Below are 12325 nucleotides of genomic sequence, written 5' to 3'. Positions count from 1 at the left end.
CCTTAAATGTAATAAATTGTCTTTTATATATATATTTTTCTGTATCGCATGTTAATTTTTACTGAAACGCTTAGTTCTCCTCGGCAAATTTTTGGGCAAATTTTGGTCTTTTTGGTAAATTTTGGGGTTTTTTTTGGCAAATTCTGGCAAATTTTAGGTCCCAATTTGGCAAAAAATGCAGATGACAGATATATATATATACCTATATATAAATAGATACACTCTAGCATGGCTTCCTTGAACTCTTTCGAATGTCCTAATTTTTTTTCCTTATTATTCTTTGTTATCATTCCATTCCTTTCTCAAACTAATTTCAACCTTGAACACGGTTTCCTCAAACTAATTTCACCCAGCCAATGTAAAAAAAAAAAATAAAGAAAAAGAAAAGATTAAATGCAACCAGTGATTTCGGCCACTGAAGAATTACTGTGACATTGACAGTTACGAATATGTGTATCTGTTTACACCACAGGTGTGTGGAAACAATATGATACACACACAGACTCTATCGCTGCTTTGCATAACTGACACCTCTCTGCTTATCCTTATCACTTTACCATTTGTTCTAATTTCAATGCAACGGGCCATGATTTTGATAATCACACACACACCAATCCCCTGTAACATGTCATGTATATATAGTTATCTCCCTCAACATAATCAATAAAGTTAATAAATAATAACGCTCCTTTTATTATTCATCCTCAAGCAGAGATTTGTCTTAGGGTCTATTTCAAGGAAATACTGGAATAATCCAGTTATCAGCCGCAGCTCATCATCGCGGATTAAGCTAGGGAGAAGTGGCTTGCTTTGGGCCACATAACGTGGTGACTATTCAAATTTGGTATCTGTTGGGTACGAACAGAAACTACCGCTGATTTAAAATGCCCTTCTTCCTCTCTATCGAGTCGTTTTTAGCAAAGCACAGTTTCTTTGAACCTTTTTGCATGTCTCAGTGCTGATGGTGACAAAAAGGGGAAAAGGAGGAAAATTATGAATGGTTTTATTTACACATGTTTACTTCACTAACCCCCCACTTTTAGAGCCATTGAGATGATATAAACTACTACCGTAGCTATCTTCTGGTTAGTGGGGGAAACTGCACCAGTTTGTTTCACCACACATCACATCTCTCAAAGCCAGAAAATTTGATTGAGGAAAGTGTCGTTTTTTAAAGGAGGAAATTCCTCCTCTGACACAAAAATCGCAGATCCGAGGCAAACTATCAGCACTGATGTCCCAAGGAGTTCAAGGAAACCAGGCTGGAGTGTATATATCAATATTTCCATCTTGCACTTTAAATATTACAATATGGCTCAATAGCCCAGCAGTAAGGTGTTATGTCCGGCTGTGTGGTCTAGTGGTATGACACTCGCTTTCAGATCTGAAGGTCCTGGGTTCGAGCCTTGCGCTCGGCGCATAGTTGAGTCCTTGGAAAAGGCTCTTTACTCACATTCTCTCACCGTACTCAGGTGTAAAATGAGTACCTGGCCGCTAACAACGCTGTCTTTGTCCGAAAAATTGTAATATCGCCAAACAGGCGTCATGTCCTGTCCTACATGTTAAATATTGCTGTTGACCAGGGGCCCCTTGTAAAGCGCTTTGAGCACGTTTAGTGGATATTGCGCTATATAAAAGCTCAATTTTTTTCCCTTAAATTTTGTGACATAAAAGTGAAACAATGTTAAGTGTGATCAGTGGTCAGATGGGTGGAAAATTCTGATTCCATTGTTGTGTCCTTGGGTAAGGCACATCACATACATTATGCCACTCGATTCAGATGTAAATGAGTAGCTAGTGATAGGCAATAATGGATATTGTAAAAGTGTTAGTACAGAAAGGATGCATAACAAGGCTACTGGCACTGTATAAAATGAAAAAAAAAGGTTTCATATGGCCTCGTAGGGGAATAAAGGAAGTATTGTGAAGGGCATTGATCATGGTAAATTCATGGAAATGTGCTATATATATGTTCATATTCATAAATTGATCTATTTATATCAATGTTTGAACACAATAATTTACTATGCCCACTAAGAAATAATAACAAAATCATTATTTCTAATATTACTGAAAAGGTGGAAATTTCTCAAGGTCGGGAATCAATGTTCCATTGAATAGCCAAACAGTTTGAATAGGACAACATTCATCTCCCAATGCGACGACAGTGATGTCAATGACCTGTCCGTATTCCACCACAATGGAATCATTTGGTCTCTTTATAATTACAATAGAATCTGTAGAAAAAAACAAAAAAAAAACAAACAAAAAAAACAAACAAACATAAACAATTAGATTAAATTAGTGCTTCAGAGTCAGAGTTTATCCTGGTTTCTATAGCCTGGAACAGACAATAGCTATTGCTTGCTACCCTTTGGATAGGATGCTAGAAAAAACCTTGACTGCACCCAGGATCGATCTTGGTCCCTTTGCATGTGAAGCGAGTGTTCTACGACCTGAGCTATTTGCACCCCTAAACAATTAGATAAATCAAAACATTGCAAAATGAAAAAAAAAACAAAAGAAAAAAGAAAAGAAAGAAATCAAATCTTTGAGAAAAAAATCACACGAGATAGCACAAGAGCTGAGCAAAGGTTAAGGACATGATGACTTGAGTGAATTAAAATGAAAATTTCTCATAAAAGTAAAGCGAGTCGAAATGTAACAAAGAATATATGGAGTAGGACATGACTCTTAAAGTGAAACAATACACAAATATAAACATGTTATGTTCATAAAAGCCTTACATGTCATTCATCTTAACTACGCCACTACCACATTATTTCATCCATCTGTGGTGTTTCATTCATCCTGTTTTGCTGATAAAAGGGAAACCCGAAATGTTAATTTGATCTGTTTTTTTAATTAAATTGAAGCTTACAATCAATTTCACATTATTATTTATAAAAGCCTTACAGTACAATAACATTAAAAACAGAGACATATCACTGTTATCATCTAAAAAAAAAGTTTGTGAATGTAGCATACAGGGAGGTCTGTATTCAAGGTCACAATCAATGAGAAGTCGGATATCATGCAATTTCCATAACCAAAAAAAAGAGAGCCAATTGAAGAAGAAGAAGAAGAAGAAGAAGAAGAAGAAGAAGAAGAAGAAGAAGAAGAAGAAGAAGAAGAAGAAGAAGAAGAAGAAGAAGAAGAAGAAGAAGAAGAAGAAGAAGAAGAAGAAGAAGAAGAAGAAGAAGAAGAAGAAGAAGAAGAAGAAGAAGAAGAAGAAGGATGATGAGATTTATTTCATTTACTTGGATAATAATATCCTGAGGACCAAGTTTGCATGGCAATAATTTATAATTGTTTTTTAACTGTTCAATAATGATGATGAAGTTATTTATTTATGATGACAATTGAAGATAGAATTAGCTTACGTATAACATTAAGATAAGCATCAAAGAACACATATCCCTCACTGTTGCTTATGTTGCACTGAAAATTAGCTGTATCATTCTTTCTCAGGTCCATTATATGTAATTCCGTGTGATTATCATTGAATTGGTGTCTAGGTGATGGAAGGTCTAGGTCTGTTTTTTAACGTAAGGTAAAGAAATAAAGAAAAATATCTTTATTCATTTCCAAGGGGAAAATTGTCTTTACGATCTATTTCAATGGAAATACTGAAACAACAATGGTTTCAGCTACAAAGTGAACTAGGGCAAGGGTGGGGGTTGATTTGCTCAAGGCCACATAGCTCAGTGGATAGTCAAACTCAGTACCTACAGGTATGAAGCAAAGACCAAATTGCTGAGCCATACTGCCCCCTTTTAAGAGACAGGAATTATGGATAAGAATAAGAATATTAACACCATTTAAGATGTTGGTATGGTAACTCGGCAGCAGAATATCTCTTAATACCAAACAATGCTAAGCATACTGAGTGAATGGATGGATGGCAATAATTGCAAAACTGACAGATAAGACAATTTAAACATACTACCTCACATAATTCAAATTCTTAGGAGTACCTGGCTATAGAAGGTGACAGATGTAAGAATGCAACTGCAAAATGATGCTTAACAGGTGACTGAACTGTACAAAATGAAAATTTCCTTAAGACCAGTGAGGAATAAATGATGTACTGCAAAGTGCATTGAGTATGGTGAATCTGGACTTCATATTCTATTCAATTCATTCTATTTCATCCCTTACTTGTGAATAAATCTTTATTATTAAATTTTTGTTGGTGAAAATGCAGACATAAATACACGAACTGTGAAAAATGCAAGAACTTATGGGCCTATATTACAAGTATCAATAAACACATAGTTTTTAAGTACCATGCCGAGGTTTATCCATAGATCATGGTGAAGACTGTCTTGACAAAATCTGTCAGTGTAAAAATCCGTGGATTATCCAGAGGCAAAAGTCTGTTTTCAAAATTAATTTCAGAGTCAACGGATCAACTTTATTACGCACCCATCAGTAGTTTTAGGTATTACAATGCAACTGCTACTGCCTTTTTGTCGAAGATGTATACAGTGGCCTGTTCCCGCTAATGTGACGTAGTGACATTTGACACCTGGGTCACTGGCCACAACTCATTTTTATCTTTAAAATAATATTTTTCGACATTTTAAATACCACCATTGGATTTAGCAACCCAAAAAAACATTTGCCCTTGTGTGAAAATACACAATAAATACAGAATTAAAAAGTTCCAAAATTCAACATATATTTTTTCATTCTTTTTTATAAATTCATTCATCTATCCAACAAATCATCCATTTATTTATCTACCCGTATTTCCTTTTGAGTTTTCTTCACCACACCATACAGAACTAACTCATGGAGTAACTCATCCTTTCTAAAAGCAATTTGATTCCAGGCTTTAGGCAGCCTCCACAATTCTCTACTTTCCTTCCATTTGGTAGCCTAGAATCTAGACCAGTGCGTGTCAATCTTTCTAAAAGTCCTACACACTTTAAACTTTTACAATATGTAAATAAAAAAAAATTACATAACAGAGAGATGATTTACAAGGAAAAAAATATCTCCCCAAAACTAAAATTATATGTTCGACTGTTTCCCTCCCACCCAAGGACTCTGGCCAGGGTCAGGACAAAACTAAGTAATCTCATTCCAAGACAAAGGCAGAAAACAATGGGAAAACAGATACAGGGGGATAGAAGACACCACAAGTACCTCCCTGCCCACTATGGGAGGTCGGCAAGCCCACCCAGACACCCCAGTCATCATAATACACTAAAATTGCATCGATCTTAGTCAAGAAAAATAGAAGTACCAGAAAAGTTTTTTACCTAATTATAGTAATACAGCATTTCAACAAACATTTAATGTGAACAGTGCTGTTGGACTTCATCAGCAAGTTGAGAAAAGTGAGATAGCAGTTTCGTTTCAAGAGCTCCTTTCATCCGCATATCAACATTCTTGATTGAATTTCTTTTTAAAAAATATTACTTTTAACAATAGCAGATAATCCTTGCTTGCAAATGTATGGAGAAGGCATGCAAAAAGAATGGAAATATCTTTTTTGTGTGCAAGTGTTTAGCATTCAAAAAGTTTGAGAAGTGACCCCAAATTCATGGTTTGGACAATGCCTTTTGTATCAAGTCTGATCATAATTAAATAAGTTCACCGGTGAGGCGCCCCGAGGTCAAGCTCTTCATTTGTAAACAGCTGCATAATCCAGAACAGAGAATTATGATTTAAATAGTCATCATCTGGAAATATCAAATTTAAGGAATTAAGGAGCAGGCACCAGTATAAGATCAAGATCTGAACAAGTGTGCATGAAAGGTGTCAGACAAATCAAGAAAGAAAAATAGAAGAAAGAAATCATCCCATTTTTTGAGATGGTTTTTTTCTTCTATTTTTCTTTCTTGCTTTGTCTGGCACCTTTATATACACACTTGTCTAGATCTTCATCATCTGGAAAATAGGCTCCAACGTTTTACTGCAGTTCACCAAGATGCTCATGAACAAGTGATTTGTCCTTGGCTTCAATGGTTAGATTTTCATTTTTCCAATCGCTAGACTTGATGAGATTGTTCAAACTTCAATTGTACTACTTTTTAAAAGACGACATCTATCTAAAGTCTCTTTTTTTTCCCCCTTGTGGAGTAATGTAGTACTTGTTGGATTACATGTGTGTTGCTTTTGCACATGTTTTCAATGAAAACCGAATATTTACATCTAAGTTGATGGGGAAAAGGATACAAGAGCCTTCATCATCAGTGAAGCTCAGATCCATGCAGGCCCAATAAAGCCATCATGGGGTAATAAATATGATATCAAAATTTACTCACAGTGTAGGGTTTATCCATAACAACATGTGCGGCTATGTGGTCTTGTGGTATGACACTCGCTTTCGGATCGGAAGGTCCTGGGTTAGAGCCTCGATCAGCGCATAGTTGAGTCCTTGGAGAAGGCTCTTTACTCACATTCTCTCACCGTACTCAGGTGTAAGATAAGTACCTGACCGTTAACAGCATTGTTACTGTCAGAAAAAATTGTAATATTGCCTAACAGGCATCATGTCCCGTTATAAACCTTAAATGTTACTGTTGGCCAGGGACCCTTTGTAAAGCGCTTTGAGCACATTTAGTGGATATTGCACGACATAAAGGCTCATTTTATTTTTATGCCGGTATGTTGTACACTCCCAGTACACCCCATCAAAGTGATACAGCCTTTTAAAACTTTGGTATTCCCTGGGCTGTACAATACACCTGGTTAAAAATTGTAATGGTGGAGGTCAACAACATTTATTTTACGTATAGAAGGTTGTAGATACGCAGTATTTTTTTTTGTCGTTGTTGTTGTTGTTGTTAATTGGTGGAGTATTACTAAAATTGTACCATTTATTACTGATGAATTTTGTGTTGGCTACTGATTTTGAAATGTAGACAGGTATGGTATGCACATCACGATTTAAAATCGTGACGTGCGTGATGTGCATACCATACCTGTCTATATTTCAAAATCAGTAGCCAACACAAAATTCATCAGTAATAAATGGTACAATTTTAGTAATACTCCACCAATTAACAACAACAACAACAACAACAACAACAACGGCGACAAAAAAAAAAAATACTGCGTATCTACAACCTTCTATACGTAAAATAAATGTTGTTGACCTCCACCATTACGATCTGGCAATCGACTAACCTATCATGGGCGTGAACTGAGCAGTAGCCTTTATAAATTTAAGGGAACATTTTCTTTCTTTCTTTGATAACTGCGGGTACTTAAAAGACAAAAAAAGAAAAAAAATGTTCAACACCACGACCAAATTTCTGTGAAATCAAAATCCGTAATATTTCTTCCATTTCCGTATGTCCGAAATTGTAACCTAATTTCCGTAACAATTACGGATGATCCGTAAAAGTAGGCAGGTATGGTGTCATTCTCATTGTCCTGTTTAATACCACAGACAACCACAATATGCCCAGGTAAATATCGATGCATGTCATAGGCTCATTAGTTATCTGTTTTAGTCTAGGCACATAGTCAAATCTCTGTCAACACTTTACAGCAATTTGACTACAGAAACTTCAGGATTAGTATGGAATAATCACCCAAAGTGAGAATTTGAATCAGTAAAAGTTTTCCAGACATTCTAGTTAAGAAATGAAGGAGCAGGTACCGGTGTAAGATAAAGATCTGAACAAATGTGTATGAAAGGTGCCAGACAAAGCTCCTTAACTTCTTAATTTGATATTTTCAAAAACTAAATGGAGCAACTCAAATGGTAGCAGTCTGACCGGTAATCAGGAGGGCTTAGGTTCGATCCCCAGTCAAAATAGACTAATTTTTTGGGATGTTTTTTTTTTTTCTTGTATTTTTCTTTCTTGCTTTGTCTGGCACCTTTCATACACACTTGTTCAGACATTCTAGTGCATTTCGTAGAGTAAGGGGTGATATAAACGCATTGAGAATTATGTAATATATTGAAAATGCACTATATAGATGTAATTTATTATACTATTATTATTATTTTTATTGATATAATTGTTATTATCATTTTTATTATTCGTATTATCATAAACTGTTACGTCACCTACACTTGGCCATGAGATGGGCACTCTTCAATTACTATCGATGCAATCCACCATTAAAAAAAACAAGTATCTATCTATTTCCTTGGTACAAAACATACTATATCTATCTATTTCCTTGGTACAAAACATACTATATCTATCTATTTACTTGGTACAAAACATACTATATCTATCTATTTCCTTGGTACAAAACATACTATATCTATCTATTTACTTGGTACAAAACATACTATATCTATCTATTTCCTTGGTACAAAACATACTATATCTATCTATTTACTTGGTACAAAACATACTATATCTATCTATTTACTTGTTACAAAACATACTATATCTATCTATTTACTTGGTACAAACATACTATATTATCATTTCTTGGTACAAAAATACTATATCTATCTATTTACTTGGTACAAAACATACTATATCTATCTATTTCCTTGGTACAAAACATACTATATCTATCTATTTCTTGGTACAAACATACTATATCTATCTATTTACTTGGTACAAAACATACTATATCTATCTATTTACTTGGTACAAAACATACTATATCTATCTATTTACTTGGTACAAAACATACTATATCTATCTATTTCCTTGGTACAAAACATACTATATCTATCTATTTACTTGGTACAAAACATACTATATCTATCTATTTACTTGGTACAAAACATACTATATCTATCTATTTCACTTGGTACAAAACATACTATATCTATCTATTTACTTGGTACAAAACATACTATATCTATCTATTTACTTGGTACAAAACATACTATATCTATCTATTTACTTGGTACAAAACATACTATATCTATCTATTTACTTGGTACAAAACATACTATATCTATCTATTTACTTGGTACAAAACATACTATATCTATCTATTTCCTTGGTACAAAACATACTATATCATCTATTCTTGGTACAAAACATACTTACTATCTATTTCTTGGTACAAAACATACATTCTATCTATTTCTTGGTACAAAACATACTAATTATCATTTACTTGTACAAAACTACTAATCTATTATTTCTTGGTACAAAACATACTATATCTATCTATTTCTTGGTACAAACACTATATCTACTATTTCTGGTACAAAACATACTATATCTTATTTCTTGTACAAAACATACTAATCTACTATTTCTTGGTACAAAACATACTATATCTATCTATTTCTTGTACAAACATACTATATCTATCTATTCTTGTACAAACATACTATACTATCTATTTCCTTGGTACAAAACATCTAATATATTCTGGTACAAACTACATATTATCTATTTCTTGTACAAAACATATTATCTATCTATTTCTGGTACAACATACTATATTATCTATTTCTTGGTACAATACTTATATCTATTTCTTGTACAAACATATATCTATTATTCTTGTACAAACATACTATCTATATTTCTTGGTACAAACATACTATATCATCTATTTCTTGGAAAACATCTATTAATTTCTTGTACAAAATATATCTATCTATTTCTTGTACAAAAATTCTTCTTTCTTGGTACAAAACATAATTATCTATTCTTGGACAAAAATACTATATCTATTTTGACAAACATATATTCTATATTTCTTGACAAAACAATATTATCTATTTCTTGGTAAAAACATATATTCTGGAAACATACTATATTATCTATTTACTGTACAAAATACATATCTATCTATTCTTGGTACAAATACTATATCATTATTCTATTACTTGGTAAAAAATTATCTATTTACTGGTACAAAAAATACTATTTCTTGGTACAAAACATATTATCTATTTTCTGGACAAACATATATATCTATTATTGGTACAACATACTATATTATCTATTTACTTGGTACAAATCATATCTATATTTCTTGTACAAAACTATTCTATTTTTTGGTACAACACTAATAATTTCTTGGTACAAAACATATTATCTATTTACTGTACAAAATACATATTATCTATTTCTTGGTAAACATATATTATCTATTTCTTGTACAACAACTTATATTATTCTTGGTCAAAAATATATATCATCTTTTTTGGACAAAACATTTATCTATCTATTTCTTGGTCAAAACATATAATACTATTACTTGGAAAACATAACTTATTATTTACTTGGTACAAAAATCATATCTATCTATTCTTGGTACAAAATACTATCTATTTTTCTGGTACAAAAATACTATATCTATTTTCTTGTACAAAAAAACTATACTATCTATTTCTTGGTACAAAACATACAATCTATCTATTTACTTGGTACAAAAATACTATATCTTCTATTACTTGGTAAAAAATACTATATCTTCTATTTCTTGTACAAAACATACTATATCTATCTATTTCTTGGTACAAAAATACTATTATCTTTCTTGGTACAAAACAATATATCATCTATTTACTTGGTACAAAACATTTATCTATCTATTTCTGGTACAAAACATCTATATATCTATTTCTTGGTACAAAACATACTATATATCTATTCTTGGTAAAAACTATATCTACTATTACTGGTCAAATACTATATTCTATTATTGACAAATATCTATATTCTTGTAAACTATTTATTTTAAATATTTTTGAAAAATATATCTATTTGTACAAAAATATATTAATTTCTGGTAAAAAATATAATCTACTATTCTGGTAAAAAAATATTACTTTAATCCTATTTCTGTAAAATTAACTATTTTTAAAATATATTTTTACTTGGTACAAAACATACTATATCTATCTATTTCTTGGTAAAAACATACTATATCTATCTATTTACTTGGTACAAAACATACTATATCTATCTATTTACTTGGTACAAAACATACTATATCTATCTATTTCCTTGGTACAAAACATACAAATATCTATCTATTTACTTGGTACAAAACATACTATATCTATCTATTTACTTGGTACAAAACATACTATATCTATTTACTTGGTACAAAACATACTATATCTATCTATTTACTTGGTACAAAACATACTATATCTATTTACTTGGTACAAAACATACTATATCTATCTATTTCCTTGGTACAAAACATACTATATCTATCTATTTCCTTGGTACAAAACATACTATATCTATTTACTTGGTACAAAACATACTATATCTATCTATTTACTTGGTACAAAACATACTATATCTATCTATTTCCTTGGTACAAAACATACTATTGTAAATGGGCTTCCCATTTATGAACCACCTCGGTCTGACCAGGTATTCATTGGCCGCTGCCGAGGCATCGCAATACAGAGTTTCTTCTCTATCGTCTGGAACAGTCTTGGATATAAGAACTTTTCCCACAATTGGTAAAGGTGGAGCTGTAGGGCAAACAAAGTATATCCATAAACAAGTCAACAAAACTATTTTGGAAAATAATACATAAGTCTATTATTAAAAAGGAGGGTGAAGTGGCCAAGTGGTTAAGGCATTGCACTGTAACCCAGAAGGTCCCGGGTTCGAGCCCTGCTTCATGCACTTTCGTTTTTCTCCTTGGGCAAGATTATTAACCTGCAATTTGCCCACTTGGACAACATGGGTTGTTTCTGTTGACATCAGACATCCTGTTTGATGGATTATCTATATTCCTTCATGGAATGCCTATGCAACGATATCTTATGATGTCGTGGTGGAAGGGCACAATAGATAGTTTGAAGATGACGTCAATCAGGTCTTTGTTATTGTTTTTTGCCATCCGCGTTTATGAGTAATGCTCACTGAACAGTATTAAACCGACTATAAACGTTCATGGATACACACAGTTTTGTGTTTTGGTCCGTTATACTTCCGGATGGCAATGTTATGAGCTTCTTAGCCAAGCGCATACTATCTATATTTTTATTTTATTTTTAAAAAGTGACATTCTGTAACAATGAAGATAATGATGACGAAGATGGATATTTACTTTAACCTTGACTTTCATGATTTTTCTTTTTGACAAATGTTCACCATCATCAAAAGGATTGTTACTATACCCAAGTTGTCCAATTTTTATCTAAGGCACTCTACTTTCAGGAGGGTCCCGATAGCTCAGGTAGTAGGGAGAGCACTCCTTTTACATGCAAAGGGAACACGATCATTTCTGACCTTTGATACCCTTGTTGTCAAGTTTGGCTTCTTGTTTTGTTTTGTTTTTTGTTTTTAAGGGTTTTACAGCGCTTGCAACACATTAAGGTCATATCAGCGCCAGTAAAAAGGAAGAAAATGGGATAGTAAAAAGTTCTAGAATTACAATTAAAGCACAAAAGAAAAGG

General features: G+C 32.7%; 1 protein-coding gene across 5 annotated transcripts in view; it reads right to left on the bottom strand.

Moving 5' to 3' along the window:
• Positions 1-1986: 1986 nt before the first annotated feature.
• LOC144956460 (neuroglian-like) overlaps positions 1987-12325 on the bottom strand; it is a 34252-nt gene continuing 23913 nt past the window's right edge. For 2 of the 5 annotated variants that reach the window (XM_078886964.1, XM_078886967.1), the window contains 3 exons: positions 11243-11392; positions 3384-3536; positions 1989-2237 (listed from right to left, as the gene is read on the bottom strand). In XM_078886964.1, coding sequence (XP_078743090.1) covers positions 2068-2237; positions 3384-3536; positions 11243-11392 — 473 coding nt within the window. In that variant the 3' untranslated portion in view covers positions 1989-2067. Of the gene's footprint in view, positions 2238-3383; positions 3537-11242; positions 11393-12325 lie in introns of all 5 variants that reach the window. The other 3 variants (XM_078886966.1, XM_078886965.1, XM_078886968.1) reach the window with 3 other exon arrangements.

Source organism: Berghia stephanieae, chromosome 11, assembly GCF_034508935.2.
Source record: "Berghia stephanieae isolate SIO BIC M18660-M18661 chromosome 11, UCSD_Bste_1.3, whole genome shotgun sequence".
NCBI classification, from domain to species: domain Eukaryota; kingdom Metazoa; phylum Mollusca; class Gastropoda; order Nudibranchia; family Aeolidiidae; genus Berghia; species Berghia stephanieae.
This window is presented reverse-complemented; position numbering and strand designations above follow the sequence as displayed.